The 27,788-nt window shown below is 39.4% G+C and overlaps 1 protein-coding gene across 6 annotated transcripts; it reads right to left on the bottom strand.

Moving 5' to 3' along the window:
* Positions 1 to 1,645: 1,645 nt before the first annotated feature.
* Positions 1,646 to 27,779, bottom strand: NT5C3A (5'-nucleotidase, cytosolic IIIA). Of its 6 annotated transcripts, none has more exons than XM_082242403.1 (10): positions 27,650 to 27,779; positions 14,968 to 15,074; positions 10,274 to 10,372; positions 9,173 to 9,242; positions 8,401 to 8,447; positions 7,472 to 7,557; positions 5,391 to 5,480; positions 4,508 to 4,670; positions 3,760 to 3,960; positions 1,646 to 2,029 (listed from the first exon to the last, which is right to left on the bottom strand). In XM_082242403.1, exons 2-10 carry the CDS (start codon positions 15,067 to 15,069, stop codon positions 1,928 to 1,930), a joined length of 960 nt encoding a protein of 319 aa, XP_082098529.1. In that variant the 5' UTR covers positions 15,070 to 15,074; positions 27,650 to 27,779; the 3' UTR covers positions 1,646 to 1,927. The 6 variants fall into 6 exon arrangements, with proteins under 6 accessions (XP_082098529.1, XP_082098531.1, XP_082098532.1 ...); XM_082242405.1 differs by having other exon boundaries at positions 27,439 to 27,760; XM_082242406.1 differs by having other exon boundaries at positions 27,465 to 27,724.
* Positions 27,780 to 27,788: the final 9 nt, after the last annotated feature.

The raw sequence follows: 27,788 nt of genomic DNA, 5'->3' as shown, positions 1-27,788 counted from the left end.
AAAGCTCTCTAGAATTGATATATGTAATTAGCATTATTAGATATCACCTAAAACAATACCATGTACAGTGGTGCCCCGCAAGACGAATGCCTCGCAAGACGGAAAACTCGCTAGACGAAAGAGTTTTCCGTTTTGGAGGTGCTTCGCAAAACGAATCTCCTATGGGCTTGCTTTGCAAGACGAAAATGTCTTGCGAGTTCCTGCGGGTTTTTCCCCTCCCCCCCTTTTCTAAGCCGCTTATCAGCTGATCCAATAAGCCGCTAATAGCGCTAATCCGTCAATGGGCTTGCTACGCAAGACGAAAAAACCGCTAGACGAAGAGAATCACAGAACGGATTCTTTTCGTCTTGCGAGGCACCACTGTATCTGCACGAGGAGCTGCGCTAGAATCATAGAATTGGAAGAGAGGGTCATTTAGTCCAATGCCTCGCAATGCAGGAATCTCAACTAAAGCATTGTTGAAAGCACTGGGCTCTCATGGGAAACAGATTCATATAGGCAGTTTGTCTCACACGGGTCTGTTCCAGGTAGTAATCATGCATGAGAATGGGGCATGGATTTGCCTGCCTAGTAGCTGTTACAAGCAGCAGCAGCCTGCACCCAAAAGCAAGGCATGCCAATATGGTAGAAGCTCCTCTTCCAGACTGGCAGCTTCACTTGTTATGGATAGTCTTCCTAAGGAAGAGATGGGACTTGTAATTGTAATAATTACAATAAGCCCGTGAAAGAGTTTTATCTGGTTTGCAAGTACCAAATTAATCAGTCCACACCTTCATTAATGAGAATGCACACAAAATTTAAAAGTTTGGCGTCTCCAACTTTCTTGTTTTGTTCAAAAGACAATTGACCCCATTCCATAAATACTCTCTCCATCTAGCTTGAAGAAATGAGTCTCCCTTTGGGGTAAACTAGGAAGCACAAACCCTTTATTCTGAGAACCATTTGAAGGAGAAAAGATCCCAGCTTGTGTTGGATAGTGGACCAGAACGGGCCAACTCTATATCCTCTCCTGCTTCCTATTTTAGCCTCAAACCAGCCCTTATCTGCCTCCTGCTGGGCAGAAATGTGGATCACAGCTGCAAAAGAAACTTTCATTTCGAAACACTTAACATTTTCACGAATAGTTACATGAGACATACTATGGCAGAAATAGAACTACCGTGGTATATTCATTTTTAAAACAGTTACTGTATATATCATCACACACTTCACTAAGGTAACACTGAAATTATATCCTTTATACCTAGCTTGGAAATAAACATGGCAGTGCTACTGAAAATAGTGTTTTCTGTGTATTGCTATTTGGTAAAGTAGAAAAAGTGTATTTAGAACTGTTCAGGGCCAAAACATAGGACAGACACAAATCTTACTATAAATCAGTCAAGATCTGCTTCAGCATTATTTTTATAGCCAGCATGATTTTAAAGACTGCAGTGTTTAGTCTTCACTCCTGTGTACCAAAGAGAGTAGCAAGCTTTCTTATCTGTGCTCTGGCACAAAGTCTCTTTTTGTAGACTATACAAATATCAGCAATATTAAACCCCTTAAACTCAAAAGGTGCAACTTATGAACTGTAATCAAGTCAATTACTTGCACATGTGCTTATTCACCATGCTTCTCGTGCATTTTCTACAACAGTCTCACATATTCTGAAAACATCCCTTTATTGTGCATGAATATAAACTGAAGGAACTCTTTTCCAGTTATCCATACAACCTATCCATTAGAATAAATAAGGGGTTCCATTAAAAGTGATGGGGGAAGGGGGTGAGCGTCCAGAAGATCATGGATACAGTATATTACTTTACAAATAAAGTGACTCCCATACAAAACAGCGTCAAGACTGATATTCTAAGATAGCACAGGCATGCTGATTTGTCCAACTGCCTTCATCAGGAGGAAAACAAGCAAATTCCAATAATGCTCTTTACAGAATCTTTTGTAAGATTGAGTTGGCCACATCTAAAGAGTCATCTTTCACCAACACAATATCATAGCAGTCCATATATTTCTCCAGCAATTCTTCAACCTAGGTTTTAGAACGCAAAGAAAAACCCAAATGTCAGAAAAAGTCAAACATCAAGAAACATATTACAATTTGCCAAGTCAACACCATTTTAAAAGGAAAGTGGTGATATCTGTTTTTTTTTCTTTTACTATGTAATGTAGGTGGTGTATTCAAAGATGTTTGCAACCAGATTTCAGAACTCTGGAAAGGCCTTTAAAGTACAAAGGATTCAATCCTGTTCCCATAATTTTGAGAAGCAAAATATAATTTGCTACCCTGAATACATACTGCACACAAAAGCTATTTAGCACATATGTAAGTCAGGCTGAAGCACTGCTATATTTTGTAAAAAAACAAAACACACACAAAAAAACCCTTACTTAAATACAATGCAATCTGTGGATTTTATATTGCAACCATACCAGGAGTCAATGAGGTATGAGATGTGGATGCTGAACTTAGGCTAGGTTATGAGTTAATAAGGATCTCTGATGAGTAGATAAGTAAAAATAAGTATCAGGATTGATCAATATATATCAACGACTATTTCCGTTCCCGCCCAAGTGCATCAGTGGAGCACATTTAAGCACACCTTGCCCCTGTTCTGCCCTTTTAGTGATGTGTTTAGTGATGTTTAGTGACGTTTAGTGTTTAGTGAAGTTTTCAGTCACTTCTGGGTTCATCGTTATGCGCAATCATGTGTCTTTGGGATGCATGTTAATAAGTAGCCTGTAGAAATAATTTTTTTGTTCTGTATTATGGGGTACTAATGGACAGGTTCAAACAAATCATTCCATAAAATCTTTCTTTCAGCTGCTGCACATTTCATTCTGTTGTCAGATGTGACCTCTATGATATTATATAAGACAAGCAATGACCTTGAATGCTACATTGGGAATGCTGTCACTAGGAAGGCCGACCCCAAACCAACGTCTCTGTCTTGGTGTTAGGCAAATACATTCTTGTTTCTTGGGTATTTGAAAAGGACCAATGATTGGATGCTTGACTATGTTTTAAGTATGCTTATGTAATTTTATTATTTAGTTTTACTTTTGCTGTAAATTGCTTTAGGATCTTTTGTAGCAGGAAGCAGTACATTTAACAGTCCTAACCTATTCTCCGGGTTTCGAACGTTTTTCGGAACCTGACTGTTCGACATGGCTTCCACTTGAGTGCAAGAAGCTCTTGCAACCAATCGGAAGCTGCGCCAGGTTGTTGGACGTTTCAGAAGTCAATAGGTGTTCTGGAACGGATTATGTTCTACATCCGAGGTTTGACTGTATTAAGCTTCTACCCTTGAACGCATTCTATGTTAGAAAATGGTATAAAGGTAAAGGGACCCCTGACCATTAGGTCCAGTTGCGGATGACTCTAGGGTTGCGGCGCTCATCTCGCTTTAGTGGCCGAGGGAGCTGGCATACAGCTTCCGGGCTATGTGGCCAGCATGACTAAGCCACTTCTGGCCAACCAGAGCAGTGCAGAGATATGCCGTTTACCTTCCCGCCGGAGGAGTACCTATTTATCTACTTGCACTTTGATGTGCTTTCGAACTGCTAGGTTGGCAGGAGCAGAGACTGAGCAACGGGAGCTCACCCCGTTGCGGGGATTCGAACCGCCAACCTTCTGATCAGCAAGCCCTAGGCCCTGTGGTTTAACCCACAGCGCCACCCATGTCCCACTAGAAAAAGGTATACATGACCATATAATCTAATATTATGGACCTTATGCTTATCAAAGAGACAAAGACTTACCTTATCGTTGAGATACCCAATCTTAAGAATATGTTCAACATTTGCCACTCCATCTGCCATAGTTAAATCTCCTTGAGAATCTCCAAGCAGTATGATGTTGCTGTTGTCCTTTAACTGTTTGAAGTACTCTGTATTTTTCAAGGCACCATCATGTTTGTTGTAAACATGAATCAGTTCCCCTTTAAATCCTTTTAATACGCCCTGTTAAACATGACAATAGTTAGTTCTAAGAATGGTCTTAGCAAATTAACAAGTGTCCCTTCTCTGTCTCTTTAGAATGTTTCCAAGAGGCTTTATTCTTTCAACCAACTTCAATTATATTATGCTTATCATAGTGAGAATAATGCTTTATTCAAAGGAAACTCATTTCTTCACTCACTCTAGGAAACCTTGTGTCCTCTCCCACTTTGAATCTAGTCTAATATCCAGAGTAGACACACTGAACTCAACAAACTTAAGTTACTTAATTGATTCTAACCAATCTTGAGTATCTACAGAGTGTACACCCAATACATTTTTTAAAAATACTTGAAAATTAATACTTTGACCCTGGCTCAGTGGTATATAGGCAGCCAACGGTGTTACACGGCTGGTCATGTGATCCCATCAGCAGTTTGGCTGATGCATTCTGCACCAGACCTAATGACTGGCTTTAATATAGGAAATGCCCATTTAATGCTCGAGTCGGAAGCTACTTCCTTAGTGTTGCAATGAATTAACAGTATGCATTTGATATGTTTATACCTACATTCTCATCAAAATCCATGAAGTTGGAAACTACTTTGACGTTGGGATGGTAGACACCGGCTTGATGAATGACTTCTTCTAAAATGTCTCCAATTCCAGCAGAAAATATGAATACGGGAATATTATGTTCATGGAGTTTATCAAAGAAATTCTCATACCCTTCTCTGTAAAAGCAGATTTGTTTTTTTAGAAAAGGAACTAAAGCCTGATACTATTACATTTTTTATTGCAAAAATAGAAATTTAACATATCCTCCCCCTAAAATATCTATGAAATAGGCAAGATGCTGGTGCATTTTTTTTCTTTAATGGAAAGTTTATTTATCTATGGTTTCAAAATCTAAAACATTTGATCGAAGATGATGTTTTGCATTAAAATCAATAAAAATATTAAGAAAAATGCTTTAACAAATATCTGTTCTCTTTTGAGCAACATGTCCTTCAGGTCATTCTGCTTTGCAAACGTAAAACAGTTTGCTTCTCAAAAAGCAAGGGTGTAGCAGGAATTCCTGCTGCACCTTATCTGTAAAAATGACAAGATAGGGAATTTTTTAAAAATTAACAAGCTTGTGGAACATCTACTTTCCTATTCCTCAGGCTAGAGGGCATGAAGATAAGTAAAGGTTGCATGTCAGATCCTTGTACTTCAACCTAATAGATGTATGGATAGAGAAGAGAGGAACTCAAGCATTCTGCTTAAGTAGTGCAAGGAAGGGGAGACACTAGCCTGCTAATCCAATCTGGTTTTTTTTTAAATTGGAGAGCACATATGGGCATGTAACAGCTTTCCATTTCTGTAATCCCCAACGAAGAAACCCATTCCTAAAGCTAATATTATGCCACATTTACAAAACTAGAGAAACGGAATACTAGGTTCTTACTTACTTCAGCATAACATCAGACTCCCTCACAATTTCAGCAAGTTTGTGCTTTTGTAATCCTTGTTCAATAAGCAAAGCATGTGATTTGTTGTACCTAAAATAAACACCAAAACATGTTATTCGTGTTCATGTAGGGTAAAAATTCACACTCTCTTACTGGAAAAGGAATGTTTCAAGTTAGGGTTGCTGACTTTTTTAGACACTTTTGGAATTCTGAGAACCACAGGCACTACAGATATTTTGATAAAATAGCCAAAGCAAAACAATGTGCCAGCCCAATCTTTAATGTAATAAAGTGAAATCTGTAGCATAATATCCTAAAATCCTAGGTGTGAAGTATTTCATTTTTATTATTTAATTTCCATGCTTTTTTCTTCACATAAATGCCCACAAAGCAGGTTACAACATCACAGCAAAAAATGCAAATCAATATATCAATATATCATTATAACAACAGTTTACAGTGGTAAAGGGAAGTTTTCCTTCTGCCCATACTTGCTGCATTTTGGGGAAGCCTTGCACCTTTTCTCTTGCATTCTAGAAAGTCTTGCTTATAATCTTTTCCCTGCTTTTGCACAAACTGTACAAAACTGTTCCAAACACCAGGACATTCTTTTCCTTGTTCAGTCATCCTAAGCGCATGGAAAACAACATGACCTGCTCTCCATGCCTAGCTGACCACATCTACAGAACTTGATTGTTATATTGTTTCGTGCCATATTAATCTCTAGTTACAATTTAATTAGGAGGCTTCATGCCTGTCTAGTTCCAGCTTCGATTCCCAGCCTTTACTCCATCGATGATAAATGATCACATGTAATCCCCACCTCTCACATGTAATTCCCACCTTATGCTTATGTATCAACCAATCAGCGACAAGCACACCTGTGGCAATGCTTGTAATATTCAATAAAAGAGGCTCTCAGGGGTCCGCCCAGAGAGACGCCTCATGTTACACCTGCCTCTCGTCTCCTGTGATTTTTCATTCCTACACAGTGGAACCTTGGTTCTCGAATGCCTTGGTACTCGAACATTTCGGCTCCTGAATGCCGAAAACCCGGAAGTAAAATACGGCTGTCGGCTATTGTTTCTGGGGTGCCTGTGCCAATCGGAAGCCACGCCTTGGTTTCCAAATGTTTTTGGAAGTCGAACGGACTTCCGGAATGGATTATGTTCGAGAACCAAGGTACCACTGTATATGCTAACTCATCTGAAAACATAACACAGAAATCCAAATAATTTATTTTGAAAAGGACATTGCAACATTTTCAATTCTCTATAGAATCAATCATTAAAACATATCAATCACTATCAAGTGGTTAGACTATATAATCTTGAGTCATATATGATAAACATATGCAATCAGATATTAACAATAATATAACCAGCTTCAAGGACACTGAAATAGTACTATATCAAATGGTATCAAAACCAACAAAATGCATAAAATAAAGTGTTTTAGACAGCTTCCCTAATGCTACTTCAATTGACTGCTAAACAATTAACTACATTAAAAGCAACTGCATGAATTCCCACCCTCTCCCCCCAATGTTCATCCATCTATTTCAGCTTTTTAAATTTTTCTCCCCCTTTAACAGGTCTAAACTGAATTTTTGCATAGGACTACACAGCAGGCCACACATGGCCTTTGTGCCATAAGTTCTCCATTACATATCTAAAGAGCCATTTAAGCTGCACACTATTTCCCCTTTTCCTGATCACAAATTCTTGAACAGCACTGGAAGATTTTTATGCCTTTAATTTTGACAACTGCTATCAGAAAGAAGGGTGTTGGAAACTCCATGGCAAAAGATAACTCAGGCAACCCTTTTGAAAGAAATCTAACTACTAGATTATGCCTTTTGTACATAATGGTACACTCTAATTGGCTGCTATTGTTTTACCAAAACAATGAATGTTTACTCATGCAATATTGTTTTGGAATTCATTTTAAATTCATTTTATATTTTGGAATTCATTTTAAATTTTGAGTGTAAAATATGGAAGTGTGCTTCAGTAATCAAGTCAATCTAACAATTAAGATGTAAAAGTTTGCTATAATATTAACCATTACAGAAAACTTACCACTCAACCATGTAAGGATACTTCTCTTCAACTGTAAGACTTGGATCAATTTCAATAGCATAATACATTTCTTTCAACTGGTACAACTGAAAAAAAAGAAAAGTTCAAACATTCTGCATATGTTGTACTCCATGATGACAACTTTTGTGCTTTGATCAAATAATCTAAACAAATTTGCTACTTTAATCCTTGTATATTTCCTGTTAACATGTGTATAAGAATAATTTCCTGGTTTTGGATGCCCTGCACAATGGAGGATTGCTGCTGTGGTTGCTGCTGCTGCTGCCACCCTAGTGCTAAAGCTTTTCAGTAAAAAGATCAGGAAATATTCACCCTCCACATTAAAAATCTATTTCAGTTCAGGACTTTTGCTTTATGGCCCAAAAACCAATTAACAAAGCAACAATAGGAAATAAAAGTTGGCATATTGATTGGACCCAATGCCATCAAGGGCCAGTTTGGAATCCAGTGGATCTTGGGATTCTCATTGTGTTTTTCTGCCGAAAGTCTCAAACAAGAAAGAACTTGAGTCATCCCATTGGTGGTACTTCCACCCACCTGTACTTTTGGCAGGCAAAACAGAGTTCTGTGCCAGAGCGGTGATGCAGGATCACATCATGGGTGAAGACCAGTGGAACTGCTTTGGGATGAGTGGAAGAAAACCACCACTGCATCCTGTGCAACATACCAAGGGTTTGGAATTCACTGTGGCATAAACCGTTGTGTACTGAAGTCCACCATCAGATGCAGAAAATGTTATTTTCACTTCGGAGATAAGTGTAACACACTTTGAGTAAAGAGAAAAAAGTGGGGCCAACAGAGCACACTCGTGAAATAATTTGACATTAAGCTTGAGTGGAGTAATCCTTTACAAGTGTTGTACTGTAAGTGGCCACAACAAGGGGCAAATAAGTAATTTTTAGGATTACCTTTTTGCGACATTCCTCTGTTATAAGTTTGCAGTTGTCAATGATGTCTGAAAGATGTACAGAATGTTATTAGAACAGTGCATGATTCTAACTTGCCCTAAATCAGTGCAATAGTTTTAACCTGTTAAAAAAAACTAACAATGCTATTTGTTTTAGAAGTTATAAAGCAATTATTAAAATCAGTGTGTTAAAAAGAGCTACAGATATCAAAGCATCTCCTTTTGAAAATCATTAACTTATTTCATTAAAGGAGGATCTTCCACCCCATATTTGCATAATATGCATACACAGAGTTTTCATGAACGAGGTGTAATAAATTGCAAGGGAAGAAAAACATTACTAAGGTTACTGAATTGAGAGGGGACTTCTTAGGATCAAATACTGATTATCACCTAGTATTATAATTCTAGTATCTACTTAAATATACAACAGACCATATCTAATGCTCCAGCTCCATTGCTGCAATGAACTTCCCTACCTGCAATAGACTTCCTCTTCCTTTGTTTTCCCTCTAGCCCCCTGTGGGTCGACAAAATTTATTTCAGAGGGATGGGGAGTCCTCTGGAGTAGAATTCGGAAGAGGAAATGGAAGCACCACACCCAAAGCATTGGACACAATCCATAAATTCTAGAGAAGCCTATTCAGAAATTTCAATGAGTTCAATGGAGCTTTCTACCAGGTGAGTAGATAGATGTTTGCAGCCTATCTCATAAACAATAAATAGTACTTACTATTTATAGTACTTACTCATAAACAATAAATAGTACTTACTATGACATGTTGGACATCTTTTGCCATTGTGGGAAAATCTACTCAGTGTCATATCAAAGTCTGTAATTATCTGTAAAAGGCAGATGAAACAAATTATAAATCACAAGCACAAATGTTAAATGCCTAGAATTTAAGCGAGGGACAAAGTTTAAAAAATATACATTGAATGGCTCATAGTGTAGAAGTATGAGGAAAAGTGTGTGTGAACCTTGAGTTCCCGTGCTCCTCTGGAAAGCTTGCAAGAAGGAATTTGGAACTTTTTGCTGCCATGTTTGACTAACCACAGCTTAGCACAATATCAGCACCAGGACAAACTGAGGTTAGTTTTAACTATGGTTTACAAAAACAAGCAAACTTCAAATCATGAGTTGCGAAGGTGGATTATTTTAGTAAACCATTTTTTAGATTAAACGTAATTTAGGGTTCAGATGTAATACGAAGCTACAGTTAGTCTAAATCAGAGGCAAAATATTCCATCCTTCTCCTCATGGTCATGCCAAAGGCAGAAGGCCTTCTCGGTAGTGGTGCCTCCTAGCAGATGTCAAGGCATAAGCAACTATCTTACTTTTAAAAGACATCTGAAGACAGCCCTGTTTAGGGAAGTTTTTAATGCTTAATGCTGTATTGTATTTTTAATATTCAGTTGGGAGCCGCCCAGTGGCTGGGAAAACCCAGTCAGATGGGCAGGATATAAATCTATTATTATTATCATTATCATTATTATTATTTTATTTTAAAAGGGGTGGAGGGGGGAGGAGCATACAAGTCTAGGATCATCCCTATAATGCAAGCAAATGTAGCCAATATCAGTGCATCAACATTATTAATCAAAAAGGCATTACTAAAAATGATGCAATTATACACCTGAGTTGTGATGAGTGTGTTACTAAGAATATTTAAATAAATCCCACAACTCTATGGATCTAGTAAATGTCTCTCTCTCTCTCTCTCTCTCTCTCTCTCTGTGTGTGTGTGTGTGTGTGTGTGTGTGTATATATATATATATATATATATATATATATATATATATATAGTGATTTTGACTTTGCTAAACAACAGTTGCATGATGGTTAATTTCTACAAATGTGTTTTAGTCTTCACCTGAAGTTTCGCAGCTCCTCCTTTGATGAGACCACAGATAATTTCTTCCACCCTTTCTGGGTCCCTGATATGGACCGTTTTCTTCTGAAATTCTGGCATCTAGAAAACATGAACAAGAGGTAGATATTAATTTTATAAAATAGAGCATTTCACAAGTTCTGTGGATTTCAGGCTTATAGGATAAAATACAATACCATTTCTTTAGAAAGGGAAATTGATGGGTGCGCTTAGTCAACATTCATATAAATCTTTATCAAAACATCTTTACATTTATTCACAAAACTCTTTACTTTCGACTGTAATTATAAGCACTTTGCAACTGGTGAGGATATGAAGCACAAAGTCACTACTGCTGTTACCATGTTGTTAGATACAGGCTGAATAAATGTGTTGTATAGTGGCAGGCCTCAAAGCTTTATCATAGTTTTGGAAGATCCTTCGAAAGCATAATTGCATGCATTGGCAAGAAAGATGTTATGTCAAGTTTCAACTCCGATCTAACATGAATATAAACACAAGTCCTCATATTCGCTCCTACCCTAGGATTCTGATCCCCATAGGCCACACAGCATCCGCAGTGATCTATAGAGTCCCTGACAGACCATGTAGCACATTTGGAAGAAGTCACAGAGTCAATATAGGTAGTGCAGACTGCAGACGGTAATGATTTTCATAATTCAAAGCCTAAAGCTTATAGGCACGACTCTTGTGCATAACATGGGAAAGACCAGAAGAAGCAAGTAGGCTTTGCAGATAACCCCCAAAGCAGCAACTCACCTGGGGGATATGTTTTGGTCAAACCACATTATTTTCACTGGACAAAGCAACCAAACATCTTGCCCTATCACCAATGTAGGTAATCAACATAGCTAGGGAAGAAATACTACCAAGAGATAAGAGCTGGAACAGTACAATTACATCATGGCAACATCCTTTCAGGAAGGATGACAAGCTTCCTGTCTCTCAAAGAATGGAATCCATTTGCTTAATGACTCAGTTTTAAATATGTGTATACTTATGACAGTATGTGTGTTGCTGACATAGCTATGAAGGTATCTTGGTTGAGGCATGCCATTCTTGCTAAGCTACATACAGAAGTAAAATCAGACACAGAAGCTACTGGGCACAAAACTTTGCCCCTCTATAGTTGACATTGGGTGCCTTCACTGCACTTTTTCGGTGTCTGCTGAAAACATTTTTGTTTAGCCAAGGCTAGCCAGACATGTGGAAGCTATCATGCATTTTAATCTGATTTTAGCTGTTTTCATTTTTTTAATGTTCTAAATACTTGCTCTAACTGCTTTTTGCTGATAATGTTATTGTTTTATTGCTTTGAGGCTTTATTACAATCAAGTGGTATATAAATCTTAAAGGGGACGGAATCTGTATTTGTTGAAAATCCTCTAGGAGGGTCACAAGTGAGTTGTTTGTTTTGTCACAATAAGCTAAAATCTACTTATCTGGTTGATAAGCTATTGATCAGTAACAGAGACAACAAGCCCTATTATTTTTTAACCTTAATAGCATATACCAGTGGGAACCCAAACTGGAATATGCATATATCAATATTTAATTGATCCTAATTTTAAAAAATGATGACACAGATATAGTGTTAACAGTGGGATGGTGCTTCATGTAAACATCATGCAAATTTACTTAGTTATTTTCTAATTTTTGTTTATTAAGGAAAAATAAAATTGTTTGCCAGAAAGAAAATAATCCAAAAAGACTAGTTTATTTCTTAATATTGCATTATGAAAATCACCTAAGGAAGGTAGTACTGATATAAGAAGCTGCACAAACATGGTATAAACTGGAAGGCTTGGGAAGCTAAGGTGGAATTTACACACATATAAAAACATTGTGAAAATGCTTTTGTTAAAAGCGTTTTGAAAAATATACTGAATTTGCCATTAGCTCACCATCGCCATCTAGTGTCACATTTGTATAATGCACTTTACAACACACTTAAAATGTCTTATTTGCAGCTGTATAGCTGAGTTGTAAGTACAAAGGAGAAATAACACTAAGTCCCAATGCAAGATTTAGGATCGAAAGTACTTGATCTTTCGGTGGGAGAAATTAGTTTTAAAAGAAAATGCAGAAGATGGACCTTATGGATTTAACCTACAATTTTAATGAACTAAGCTTCTGCCCTATTTCATTGCTTTCACTACATTTTTCTATATTTCTGACAATATAGAGCATACTTAGGTGAACAAACTCTGAGGAAAATTACTAAGTAATTTATTAGGCACTCATATATACTTATTGTCCGCTGAAAGTAGAAAAGTTCTTTATACTCAATCAATCCCCAGACATGTCAACTTTGAAGAAGTCTAAGCAAATTTAAGGTTTCTTTCAGTGCAACATTAAGCCAATATGGTCTGGCACAAAGTGCTAACGTAAGATTTAGTAGTACCACAAGAATGCTGTCATAAACAAAGCTCTACTTTGTTAATAATTACTTGAGGTACTTGCAGCCCTCTGCTTAACTACAGTTATACAGGACACATGGAACCGCTAGTTAAAGATTGCAGATAGTAGGGCCCAGAAAGGCTAGTAAGAATAAGGTTATCTGGACCGCAAGTTGCTTATGTCTTCATATCACTGATCTCCGTGCATCCCAATATTAAAGAATTTTATTTTCCTAAAACTGCCCTTAACTGATTAAAAAAGCAATCCTATGCTCATCCCAAGTAAGTGTGTATTAGAACAGCCCAGTTTGTTTTGCTAATACAGATAATACATTCTGAATTATGTGATTTAATGTTTAAGATAAACTTTTCATTCAGAAATATTTCAGATACTTAGCTCAGATATCTCTTTCAACAAAGCAAACATTCATACCTGGCTGCTGATAGGAATGGATTTGTCCATCTGTTCCAAGAGTGACAGTGGGGCCATGCTAATTACATGGTGCTAAAATTGTATACCCATAAAATACTATGCATGTTGAAGAACAGTAGTTGCAAATATAATATTAGGTACAGTTATCAAAGTTTAAAATATTGTCAGCTACAGTTATTCATTACACTGTTTTGGAAACACCTTGAAACAAGACTCCTAAGAACGGCAAACAACAGAACAGTGTATTTATAAACAGATAGCCATGTAAGCCTACTCTTCTGGTATATAAAGTTCCCACAGCATTGCCAAGTCTGTTTATCAGTGCTTATTTAAAGTAAAGAGCTACTTTACAACCTTCTGAAAAAACAAGCTAACTTAATTTCTATTCTACATTAACTATTTCAGTTTTGGTAGGACTTCTTATCAGGAAGAGCTTTATTGCCTTTTTCCTTCTAAAAGATACGAATTAAAACATTCTACATACAAACTACATACAGCTTAGGAAATGTGGCAAGGATTAATTATGAAAAGTAACAATCAGTTGCATTTATGGCGTGAGGCATGGTCAATATAAATATGGCAACAAATTAAGGATCTATGCAGTTTCAAAATTTGTGCTGTAATTAAGGAGTTCTTTGCCTTTGTGTTGCAAAGAATGGGACTAGATAGTGTCCCCTGCTATATAGACTGCTGGGAATTTTTCTCACTACCTTTAGTGGTACATAATTGGAGGAGAGGAGTCCCCTATAAGCAATGAGGTTCTCAGGGCAGAATTGCTGCAGGCCCTCTGTAGTGTAGGCGACAGTGGACCTCAGCAACCAAAGTGAGAATTTTGCAGCTAAAGGCAGCAACACATTCTCCCCTTGCTTATAATAAAAAGTGTGATAGGGCTGGATAGTTTTTGATCACTCATCTGCCACATGATGCCCTGGCTGGGAATAGGATCAGGTTACAAGACAGTAACCTCAGAAAAAATTGGGATGGGTCTTGGTTTCAAATATAAATGTTTGGGATCAGACTAAGGGGTTTTTTTTTTTTAAAAAGCTAGTATTCCAAGCTTTGAACAGCTTTGTAATCCAGACACTGTATTCAACCCTGAGTATGCAGATGTTGTCAGACTCTACAGCCCACATCAACCTGGACCACTGGCTAAAATACTTGCAGATTATGGGAGTTATAGGGGTATATGTTATTATTTGTGTTGTCTACTTAAGAAAAATAACTTATTAAGGTAAGAATTTAAAGTTTTTTTGCAGTGATGGTAATAGTCAGTTAAATGAGAAAGAACTATCAGTTCTCTCCCAGGTTTAGTAGACAAAACTTTTAATGACAATTACTACAGCACATTAAAAGCACAGAGCTTTAGCTGTTTAAGAAGCATACCTGATAGTGTCATTTATCTCATTCTTGAACTAAAACATACACAAATATGTTATAAACGTCTGCTGCCTGCATGCTACTGATACACTAACAGACACACACATTTTGCTACTACTAAATTCTTTTCAACTGATGGCATGATGCAATGGATGGAAATGCACTTCACATCCAAGAATAACAAAGTGGTTGCATGCAAACTAAGCTTAATAAATCTAGAAGGTCTTGATGTGTATAGATGAAGCAACACGTAAAAAATCATATCAGTAAAGGATGCCTGCTACAGTTAAGAGTCTTACTCAGAACATTTTTTGATGCTAGAAAACTCTAGACTTGAAGTCATTTTGAACTTTGGATCTGCAACACTTACAAAATGAAAAATAAGTGTTGAAGTCTGGACTGTGGTTGCTTTTGGACAACAGAGTTGTCAGGAGTTTTCCTTTTTTTTTTTTTTAAAGGGGGAGTACCTGTGTGCTGAGTTTAGGGCACTCTTGCTTCTTCTGTTCTTGATGCTTTCCTACTGCAACAGCACAGGTGACAAGCAGACTCCAGAGATGCAGGGCTTGCATACAGGCTGCCAACAAAAACCAAGCAAACCGCTTAAGAAATGGTCTGCCACATTATTCAACGGTCAGTATTGTGTGTATAAACAAAGTATACACAGAGATTAATCTGGATAATTCCAGATTTATTCATATACATTCTGATCTATAAACAGATTTCAACAGTCTGGGTCAACCCACAAATCCATGCATTTGTTCTATTCATAGTTAAAAATGCTAAAAATGCTAACAGAGCAATCCTGAGCATGTTTACTGAGAAGCAAGTTGCACTGTGTACAATGTACTTCAAGGTACTTCAAGGTAAGCATGCAGAGGATTACAATCTAAAATGACAATTTTATGCATATATACCAGGGAGTAAGCCCTGCTAAACACATTTACTTCTCAGTAAACATGGACAGGATTGAATTGCATGATGTTTAGAATTAGCAGCAAACTATCAAAATAAGATAAACCTGCACAAAGCTGGCAATACTGGCTCAAAAGCCAAAGCTCTGTTTACAACTTACCGGAGGAGCTTGCTGAGGCAGCTGCAGCCGCCAAAAGAAAATTCTTCCAGCTAAGTAAACACTAATATAGCAGCACAAGGTACAGCTGAGGGCGTTTCCAAAAGCAGCCTGACTAATCCCTGAGCAAAAAACCCGAACCCTGTGACGTACGTTAGGAAGGCACGGCATAACAATCCAGCCTGCCAGATTTACAGATGATCAGATGAGAAAGCAACAACAGAACCCCAGAACCTCAACCATCAGGCAGTTCTGACTGATCAGCAGGCAAATTAGGACTGCTGTAACAAGAGCAAAGTGCTTATGTGGAAAGCAAATCCTATTTTATTATTTTAAAGAATTCGAGCCATGTATTATCAACATGCTGCTGAGACTTACTGGAGTAAACAATATTTCTGTCTTATGATGCCTATGTTACTCAGAGCATTCACAGATGAGGTAAATTATGATACGTACTTCTAAATGTTTAATTAAAACATGAGGCAGAAGTCAATAAGGTTGATTGGTTTGAATATGGAAGATAGAAGAAGGCCTAATTGTCTTTCGACAGATACAAAACAAAGGGGAACATTTCTAGGGTTAGGGCAATGTTCTCCAGATGTTGGGTCTCCAGATGTTGTTGGATTACAACTGCTCTCATACCCACACAATTTAGCCAGTGGTCAGAGATGACGTGAGTTGTGGTCCAACATTGCTTAGGGACCCAGGGTTGAAAACCATTGGCAATAGAGGACCACCTCCTCATTGTAAATATTTTATATTATAAAAAATAAAAAGGTAGTCTTGAGTTTTGACAGCAGCAGTGTAAAGTTCCTGTATTATGTCAAATATTTCCTACATGGCCTGGGATCCTGACTGTGCCCTCCACCTACTAAAACTAAATAGGAATTAGTTCATTTTTAATTGTGTGGTCAGCAGCATAAAATATGTAAAAACTGTTCCTCATGATGTGAAGTTTGAATAGGGGTGTTAATTATGCCTTTTTCATAAAAGCAGCAGAGGTACACCTCTGTAATCAAGTATGTTATAACAGTAAATTGAGAAGCACCATGTCAACCTATTGTTCTGTATTCATCGTCACTATATCCTGTGATTTTTCTACTGTTTTTAAAGGCAATATTGAATATGTACAACTTGTTAACTGAATTAAAGATGACCAAATTATTTTAATTGTTATCTAATTTAAATAGAATATTTATTCTCAAATACAGTTAAATTATTTTTGTATGGGGATTTACCCATATACTATTATTAGTATTTCTGCCACAATGAAGGAGGAAAATTTCTCCAAAGTGTGGAATCAAGAACAAAATGAAGAAATACATTCTACAAAGCCAGTGTCTTTTTCAATATTAAAGTCTACAGCTGTTCAACTGTCTGCTCCAAGAATAATGAGAGGCAGAGACATAAGGATCAAATCAGGGATGTCCCTGACAAAAGGAATACTTGAGAAGTATACTGGTTTTATAATTTATCTGTAGGAATACTTTAGTTGAAACATGGCACAGAGGTTATTCTGAAAAGAATGCAGCTTGCTCATGGCAAGGTTTTAACATAGTACATCCATATATAGCCTGTAAGATGTCTAACATTGTGTATGTATTAGCTTCCTTAAAGTAACACTTATTAAAGTTTTTCAAGAGTGTCAAATTAAGGCTGTGCCAGCTGCAAGGAATGATAAAACCACATGACACAAAGCTGAACAGGCACCAAAGGATTTCACAGTATAATGTAATTTACAATTGTATCAGTACAACATACTAATAATACTGTGATGGAAAAAAAATTCCTTAATGCCACACACTGAATAGGGAAAAGTGAATACTTAAGAAACTGAGGTCAGGATAGATTGAGGGTAAAGGTTAAAATGCTTAAGAAGTTACTGTTTCTTGGCCAAGAAGAGATAATATATGGCCAGTAAGAGATAATAAATACTAGGAGTTTCCATTTGAACATTTTCCACAGCAAGGCAAAGTTACTGGAAAAACCTACAGCAACGCTTCACACCCCTTATTTGAAAGTCTGTTGTTATTACTAAAGCTGACCACTATTAAAACTGCTTTAAACTAGGTTGTGAGACTTTAGCAAAGACTCTGCCTCTACTATATATCAAATAATTTCAGAACCATACAGATCCACAAATCTGCAGAATAATATTTACTACGATGCAATATATATGGAAAGCTAAATCAAAATTTTTGTCAAGGCTTCAACCAGAAACCTCATGGTGACCTATCTGGCACTGTACTCAGGCTGGAAACCCCTCTTTAAGCACAGCAAATGAGCCTTGGTGCACAGGCATCAGCACCTGAAGGGGCAAGCAATATAATGCAACTGAGTTGACCAGATCTGGTATAGTATTAAGAGTTTGGCTTTCTGCCTTGCCCAGGCATCTTCAGTATCTTCTACCCTGTTGCACTTCAGGCTTCATCACAGCACCTCTCTCACTGAATTATTTGTAACCTTGTGGGCCCACCTAGGCAATCCTCTTTGGCTCGAAACAAGAAGCCAAGATAGGCACCTTTCTCCAAACACCTTGTATATATCCTAAGCCTGCAACAATGGAAACAGATCCTATAAAACTGGACCAGATGGTGCTCTGGTCACTTCTACAACTGCATCAAGGACAGTGTCTAAGTCAGAATAAATATGAGCAATTTTATTCTCAAAGTGCCTAGCAAATGTTTAGTAGCAGGCCTTCAAAGGTTCCAGCATATCTTCCCCAGGAACTAGATGCAATAGCTCCATCAGCACTAAAAAACCCAAAAACCTTCTATTGAACAGCTGCTCAAGGATTAAAAGGCTGGGAAGATTGTTTTGCTGCCTGATAACATGCTCTTCCATGTCTCCAGTAGTAGTTACTATGAGACTTTTATCACCTGTGTTGTAGCTACCATTCTGTTTGTTTTACTGCCCACAGTCCTCTATTAAACCACGACGTTAGCTAGGTAGGGGAGGGTGCTTGATAGAGATGATGTCAACAGCCTTTTCCTTCTCACCATACCATTGTGAGACCAGCAGCCATGTCAAAAGGAAAATCCCAAAACATCCAAGAACCCATCATATTCCATAAATATCTGGTGGCAGACCAACTTAATGGTCCATCACCTCTGCAGAGGGGGTGTCAATCCAAATTTCTGAGGAATTGGTCTAGTTGTAATGACAGGTTTATAGAACCCCTACCATTTCAGACATCAAACCTGCTACTCAGTCAAAAATACTAGGTCAGGAGTGTGTCCGACAATATGTGTTGGGCAGGAGACATTGAAAGAGCCCTATGATTGTCACAGCAGCCATGAAGTTCCAAGCAGATCACCCTAAGGTGGCCCAGGTGTAAGTATTGTCCCAGTGAAATGTCCTGGGAGTTTCCAACACAATGTCTGAGACCAGCTCATCCTGTCCAGGAAAGGAAACTGATGGGCAGTGGGGTCACTAGACCACCAACAGAATTCTTATATGTCTCTCTGGCCCAACACCAAATACAAACACTCAAACCCAGCTCACATACAAACTTGTCCCTAGTGAAGGAGGTGTCAGTAACAACCCTTCCCTGGCCCTCTAGTCCATATTGGTACTGACAAAGCTGAAATACATCAACAGCTCTCACTTTATCATGGATATATATTTTTATTGTGGTTTGAAATGACATTCAAGAGCAGCAGCACATAACCAGAGTACAAATCAACAACACAACCCTAAATCCTCTGGCTTGGGGGAGCACCTGAAGAGGGGAACTCACCACTTTTGCTTGACTGGCGTGTCCAATGCATACACAGTCAGCACTTGTTGGGGTTAAACCTAAAGCATTCTGTGTAAAACTGACTTATGTGGTAACAAAGGAGAAAATTATCTTTTTTTTGTCTAAATCATTTTTTTAACTAGCATAAGTGAGTGAACTTTAGCTAACCCCTTTTCAGTACAGAAAAAATGTTTGGAACTAGTATCTTGGTACACTGAGTGAATGTAAGGACAGAACCTATAGATAATAACCATGACAACCAATACTCTGGCACACTAGAGGCAAGAAAGACACCAGCTATGTGGAATGATCTCACTTTATCATAAGTTATTGAATAAAGAATGAAATTAACAAGGTAGAACAGCTAATGAATAAGATAATAAATCAAAAGAAGGACACTGAAGAATAACTGTATTTAACCATGGCTATTCAGAGGAACTCAAAACTCCTGATTTGCTTAGATATGAAGTGGGTTGTAACAGCTATAGAATGTTTTATTTTAACTATATGATTTCTCCCCTTAGTATTTCATGCAGGCTTTCATAGAAAGGCCCTTCTACCTGGCCCAGGAAAAGGAAGTCAAGAAACTGTGGTAGCATGGAACAAAGGGGGGAAACTCTTTTTCGTGTTTATTGCTGTCCTGCTGCTAGCATTGCTTCTCACCTCCTCTTCCTGGTGAGTGTAGGCATTTCTACAGCTACCCTCCTGCCAACCTAGCAGTTTGAAAGCACGCCAGTGCAAGTAGATAAACAGGCACTGCTGTGGTGGGAAGGTAAATGGCATTTCTGTGTGCTCTGTTTTCTGTCACGGTGTTCTGTTGTGCCAGAAGCGGTTTAGTCATGCTGGCCACATGACCCAGAAAGCTGTCTGTGGACAAAAGCCGGCTTCCTTGGCCTGAAAGCGATGAACGCTGCAACCCCATAGTTGCCTTTGACTGGACTTAACCATCCTGGGGTCCTTTACCTCACCTTTACCTTTTACAGCTACCCACCTGCTCTTATATGATGCCTGCAACAAGCCCAAGGATGTGTGTGCACAAGCATGCACACACACATTTTAAAATCTGCAAAACTAGACTGGAAATAAGCAGATAAAAACATTGACTCCATCACAGTTCTGATGGCACTTTCCAATTTATCCTAGTTATTTGGTAACAACTTGGAGAAGAAAATATGAAGACTCTCTAAGCACACGCTCTACCTTGGACAGCAACCACAAGAACACGAAAAGCACAAATTATTACAGGAGTAAGGGTACTTTGTAAGGCTTAACTATGTTCTGGACCATAAACAACCCTATGCTTAATTGCTCATTATTTCAATATGTGTACACTGAGTTAAACTACTGCTTGATATCAACCCAAAACAACCCTAGATCAAAACAAACAAAATCCAATTATATGCCTAGAGTATATTATTCCAAGAATAACTGAAGTGAAATGTTTGGACAGAATTATCGGGGGTGTGTGTGTGTAAGTAAACATTCACACAATTTGCTTATCCCATCTAGTTTTCATATTATATTTTTTTGCATAATTTCTTTGGGATAACACTGAACTGCTATGAATCAAGAAAAATGAACATAAAAGCTATATTTCTTATAAACATATCAGTTCTGTGTAACAGCTTCAGGACAAATTATGTAAACACAAAAACATTTCAAAACAGAAGTTAAACATAACCAGTGAGTTTTTCATGCCCATAGCTCCACTAACACTGCAAATAACTGTACAGCTGCAGAAGTCAGCAAACATGGGAATAAGTGCTGGGATACTAGGATCTACATTCATCCAACAAAATGACCTTTCTCACTTGTGACTCAAATTGCAACTATTAGTCAGCACATTTGTGATAACTATCAAGATGCTAGGAAGAATCAGTTTACAGAGAAACTAGGACAGGGCAAAGGGTGCCATTAGGCCTCCTACAGCAATTTTATTCCAAGGCTTTCTAAAGCTGCACTCCTACATTTCTTACCAGAAATGAAGTTTCACTGAATTTAACGGCCTTGCTTCTGGTCATACATATTTAGGACTGAGTTTACAGAACCTGTATTATTTCAAAACTAGCACGAAGTTAAAAATTTACTGGGTTAAATTCTGTTTCTAAAAAACACACACACCATAGGTCCAATTCTTCCTTTAATGGTGGTAAGTTAAATCCTGCACAAAGAACCATAAGCGGACCTTGTACTTATTTAAGAAAAGAACAAACAAATCTGATATGTCCAGGCTTTCCTTTTCCTATGCTAATCGGAAAAACGTCCAACAGAACATTATTTGGGTTAAAACTCCAAAGAGCACAAAGATTAAGCGAAGAAATAATGAATAGCCAGCTATATTAGGGTTGCCATATGCCCAGGTGTTCCCGGACATTTCCTCTTTTTTCGGGGGGCGAACATGCCCATTCGGGCGGATTTTTACATTTTATATGAAATGTCTGGGTTGGGAGAGTTATTTTTAATTGGTTTGATTGATTGATTGATTGATTGGGGGGCATGTGCATGCTCGGGAGGGTGCAGTGCCCTGGAAGCAGAAGTCCTGAAGCGACTGCAAGGTCTGGAGTGAAGATCAGGTAGGAACTGTGGTTCTGCCTCCACTGCCAGCCCATCACCAGCATCGCTGCCAGGCCTGTGTGCCTTTTTCCCCAGCTCGGGCTGGCCGTGGCATGCAGAGCAGTTATGCATGGTGAAGCCGCTGCCAGCCCAAGCTGGGGAAAGAGGCGTGCGGGCCTGGCAGCAGCGGTGCTGCCGCCTCCACCAGGAAGAACTTTCTGACAGTAAGAGCAGTTTTTAAGCAGAGGTTGAATGGCCATCTGTCATAGATGCTTTTGTTGAGATTCCTGTATTGCAGGGAGTTGGACTAGACTGCCCTTGAGGTCCCTTCCAACTCTACCATTTTATGATTCTATGAAGGTTCCCTGTCACTTGGCATACAGTATTGTGAACATGGGCTATTATAAAGACTTCCCTCCTTGCAAATTCAGCCAACTCAGAATTCTGCTGCTCATCTTTTGCCAAGGAATGAATATAGGGAGTGCATGTGCTCAGTCAACTGCACTGGTTGCTCATTTGCTTACAGGTAGACTCCAAGTACTGATCTATAAAGCTAGGCTCAGTATTCTTTAGGAAATATATTTCTTGTTTAAGCATGCATTGAGTCTGAAACTAGAAACCTAAGGAATTTAGCCTGTGCACTATCACTTAACTCTGGATAGGGAGGGAACTGCAGAGAAGCCTCCTTGCACCAAGAGGCCAAAACAGGTCAGAAAACACTCGCTAAACTTCATAAAAGCAAACAGACCAGCCCTCCTCATTTATCTGCAGTTTGTTAACTTATCTGGTTTTATGTCCAAAAGTATTCATTTCAACAGTGTTATGCTGATATTTTGTTAAATTGTTGAAATGCTGTAATTCTATTATTTAACTGTTTTCCTAAGTTAGTATGGATTTCAGTGGGTTTATACATTTTGATATTATCCTCTGTTTCGTAACTTTAAGCCATAGCTTTCCACAGAAAGAAACAATTATTAATGTTCAGCTGAAACTGAATGAAATGGTTTTGCTGACTGTAGCCAGCCTTTGTGATCTCATCTGCACCTCCGCTGCAGAAGGGCTGAGTTTAAATATTAATTATTATATTAATGCTACTGTTCATTGTTGTTTTATAGTTTTATTTGCTTCCTAACTTGTCATTAGTATAACAGATATAGGCCCTTTATAAATATTAATGAATGCAGTGCTCATATACTTGCATAAGTATATACAGTGGTACCCCGCAAGACGAATGCCTCTCAAGACGGAAAACCCGCAAGACGAAAGGGTTTTCTGTTTTGGAGGCGCTTCGCAAGACGAATTTCCCTATGGGCTTGCTTCGCAAGACGAAAGCCCATAGGGAAATCTCCGGGGACCTGTTTTAAATTGCTGGCGGTCGGGAGCAAAGACTTTTGCCCACAGCCGGCCTTCAGAAGAGGTCCTGGACCTCTTCTGAAGGCCGGCGGGGGGCAAAAGTCTTTGCTCCCCCCCCCCGCCTGCCTTCCCGGGACAGCGGAGACTTCTCCACTGCCCCGGGCGATCTTAAAATGCTGGCGGGTGGGAGCGAAGCGTTCGCTCCCGACCCCCAGCATTTTAAAATCTCCCCGGGACAGCGGAGGCTTCGCTCCCGCCCGCCAGCATTTTAAAATCGCCCCGGGACAGCAGGGGCTTTTAAAATGCTGGCGGTCGGCAGCAAAGCCCTCCTGTCCCCGGAGCTTGCGGGGCGGGAGGTGGGAAGAAGGGCTTTTCTTCCCACCGCCAGCCTTCAGAAGGCTGGCAGTGGGAAGAAAAGCCCTTGTCCCCCCCCCAGCCTTCAGAAGAGGTCGGGGGACAGACTGTCCCCGGACCTGGTCTGAAGGCGGTTTCCCTAGGAACGCATTAATTGATTTTCAATGCATTCCTATGGGAAACCGTGCTTCGCAAGACGAAAAACTCGCAAGAAGAAAAAACTTGTGGAACGAATTAATTTCGTCTTGCGAGGCACCACTGTATACTTATATATATAGTTTGAAACCTATGTGATTGGCCTGATTTGATTCTTGCTTTTTCTCCATTTAAAATAAACAGAATTTGAGGCAATGGTGTTCAGTCCACAGAATAACAGAGCTGTGCTTGTTTATCACAACAGTCTGCAGTCACAATCTCTAGGCACGAACGTCCTTCAGCACTAACAAAAATTATCCCATTCTGGTTTCATAATATGGCAGCATTTACTTCTTCCAAACCCTTGTTCAGCTTTTTAAACAAATATAATCCTAATCACACCAAACAATGGTTATGTCTGAATATTATGCTAAACAAAGGTTTACTGCAGGAGTAGGAAACCTCTGGAATTGGGGCTAAATGACCCCAGGACTCACCCCAGGCCATACCCCTACCTGACCCCACTTCACACCCTTCATGGGTGTTTTGCATAGCTGGAATGTATCCTTGACCTTCAATAATTCCTCTTGCTTACCAGGATGCAGGTGTGTGTGTGTAGAAACAGCTGACTTGTGTGGCATGAATGCAGCGTACCATACAAAGCGTCACATCATTACCTTACTCACATTTTGCCTATGGCCCCCACCCATACTGGCAAACTACCCTGGAAGGTTGTCCATTACAAAATGTGGTTCTCAGGCTGAAAAATGTCTCCTACCCCTGGTTTAAGCATGTTGTCAATGAACCTAGTTGAGGTGTGGGCTTATATGATTCCCCTTCTCTCTCTTTTTAAAATTGTTTTTAAAATACAACTTTATTGAATAATACAATCAAATTTCCAGATATATCTGCAAAAACACAATTATTTACATATTTGCCAAACATATACTGTGAAAAAGGATAAAAGATAAGAAAAAATGAAAAAAGAAAAAGAAAGGGGGAAAAAGGAAAATGCTGTTTTCCAAAAACAGTAATTCCAGAATTACACTTACATACATTATAAAACAAAAATTTAATTAAAATATCTTAAAAGACTTCCACCGCCTAAACCACACTTTTTTTGTTATTTATGCTTCCCCTTCTCGTTTCAGGGCTGCCATGAGGAATTCAAAAGCTTTACTTCTCTTTCTCATTAGTCACAATTTAGAGTTTCAGCCAAACTGTAAACTGTGGATTATGTTGAACTATAGTTAAAGTTGGCTTGTTTTAAACAAACAAAAGTTTACATAAATGAAGGTTTGTTGGTCCAGATTACATATGACAAATGATGGTTAAGTAAAAACTTCTGAAGTTCTCCTTCTGATTGTCTGAGAGGGACATATGAACCAACACTCACCCTAGCTCTTTCACATTACACTAAACTATGTTTTAGTGTGCTGTTCAAACATGGAGAAAGGCTAAGAAACTTATATATGGCCTAATGAGGCATCAGAATTGACAAAACCAAGTTACAGACGTTGCTACACCATCAGGGGTCAGGGCACCCAGACTCGGAGTGCCAACAGACAGAAAACGAAAACAGCTACAAATCACAATTTGAATGTATGTTTGAAACACTCTGGTTTCCGTCATGGTGTTCTGTTGCTCCAGAAGTGGTTTAGTCATGCTGGCCACATGACCCAGAAAGCTGTCTGGACAAACGCTGGTTCCCTTTGCCTGAAAGCGAGATGAGCACCACAATCCCATAGTTGTCTTTGACTGGACTTAACCGTCCAGGGGTCCCTTACCATTACTGAAATCTTAAACTATAGTGTGGGATCAAAATCATGTTTAACACTAGCTAATCTTTGGCATGGTGTCTGAACTGAGTCACAGTTAGAAGTAAGGCCCACTAAAATAATCATGAATACTACTAAGTTGTATGTCTTCCTACTGTTATTCCTCATTTCATCAACCTGGAAATAGCAGTGTTACTACTTACTGACTTCCCAAAGAATTGTGAAGTTTAAGGAAACAGTGCACAATTGTGATTCCTTTAAGGAAAGTCGTATGTTCTTTTTCTAACATTATGCCTTTGTTCCAAGCCTATGCCAGCATATTCTTTGTGTTCCATCATGACATCACTGTTTCTATAGGAACTAGTCTACTAATATGGGAAAGCAAACAAGCTTCAGCAGCACACACAGATAAGCTAATGTAATATATACATTATTGATTATTCCATTTCTGACCACTGTAGAAATTTGCCTCTTTAGAAACTAAGTAGTACATACACAATTCAAGCACAGAAGGCGGCTGAGGGTATTCCTAAATTTACTACCAAACAGAGTACAGTGGTACCTCGGGTTATGAACTTAATTTGTTCCGGAGGTCCATTCTTAACCTGAAACCGTTCTTAACCTGAGGTGCGCTTTCGCTAATGGGGCCTCCTGCTGCTGCCATGCTGCTGGCGTGCGATTTCCATTCTCTAACTACTTCCGGGTTAGTGGAGTTCGTAACCTGAAGTGTTTGTAACCTGAGGTACCACTGTATTATGATGCTTGCATAATAATGAAACCAAGGAGGCACGGAGCAAATAGAACAAATAAATAAGGAGACCCAATAAAAGCTATAATCTATGCTGTGGATGTTTCAACCTCTGCAATTAGAATCAAACTGGTAACAGCATACTTATCTAACAACATCAAGGAATAGAATGCACAAATTATATTTTGGCTACAATTGTGGATTTTGTGATATTGTCAGAGGTGGGCTGCGTTAGGTCTTGTTAGAGGCTTGATACAGCTTAAACCTCATCTCCTTGGAGTCTCTCAGTGGTGGGTGGGTGCCTTTCCTTTCTGCAGGAGAGCAGTAATGGAGGGGGGAGAAGCAAAAGGAATAGAATAGATTTGGAAAGAAAAGCTATTTAGAAAATGAAGCATTGCCTCAGTGTAGGACATACAGCAGCAATTGACAGGGAACACTTTCTGGGATATAACGCAGAGGCGAGCTAAGAAAGAAATGGGTACTGAGGGAGGAAGAAAGGGAGCTCAACAATGAGAAGAATCTCAGTCCTCCTATATTAGGAGTCATGGACTCACCAAAACCCCTCTGAAAGTTTGGGAGCTTTGATGGCACTCATAAATTGGCTGCTCACATCTGGGGGGATGATTACAGAACAAGGAGGACCCTATAAATGTAGAATTTGGAGAATACAAAAAGGACATGCAGTAAAAGTCTCTCAGCCCCACTCACCTCACAGAGTGTTTGTTGTGGGGGAGGAAGGGAAAGGAGAATGTTAGCCGCTTTGAGACTCCTTAAAGGGAGTGAAAGGCGGGATATCAAATCCAAACTCTTCTTCTTCTTCTTCTTCTTCTAAAATTTGGCAGTGTGGAGTGCTGTTGCTGTTCAGCGTTCCAGGCAACCTGCCATGCTTTCTTCCAGGAAAACCTACTCTATTCCTCATGCCCCCTGGTTTCTGACACACAGCCCCAGTTGGCTAGCAGTTTGGACCTACATGCAGGCACTGATGCTCTCATACAGCTGTCTCTCTCTCCCCCCCCCTTTTTTTCTCAGGTGTCCCTGAATTGAGTTTGACGGGAGACCAATTATTTGTTTATTTCAGAAAACTTATACACCGCTTGACCGCGAGAAGGGGGGGGGGGTAACGAAAACCGAAAAGCAACCGCTCGAAGCGCTGCGATGGCAGCGGGGCTTTACTCCCGAGTAAACAGCGCCTCGGCAGCGCGCTCCTACCATCTCTATAATCTTGGTCTTCCTGCCCGTCTTCTTCTTTATGGTGAAGATGTACTGGGCCAGGACCACCCCGCCGACCAGGGCGCACACGCTGGCGCTGGCCACCGCTCCCATCCTGGCCACGGCGCTCTTGTCCATGGCGGCGGAAACCTCTCGCCACGCTCCGGCCTCGCGGGGTGAGGGGGAAACCCAGAGGGAGAAGAAGCCTTACGTTCAGGTGGCGGAGGCGGGCAAGTGCCCCGCACAGCCTCACGCCGGTCTTCCTCTCAGCCGGTCGCCTTCCTCTCTCTCCCTCTCCGTCGGCGGCGAGAGCGGGCGAGCGCGCATGCGCCACCGCCAACCGCCGAGAT

The sequence above is a fragment of the Podarcis vaucheri genome (assembly GCF_965113315.1).
Source record: "Podarcis vaucheri genome assembly, contig: HAP1_SCAFFOLD_248, whole genome shotgun sequence".
Classification (NCBI taxonomy): domain Eukaryota; kingdom Metazoa; phylum Chordata; class Lepidosauria; order Squamata; family Lacertidae; genus Podarcis; species Podarcis vaucheri.
This window is presented reverse-complemented; position numbering and strand designations above follow the sequence as displayed.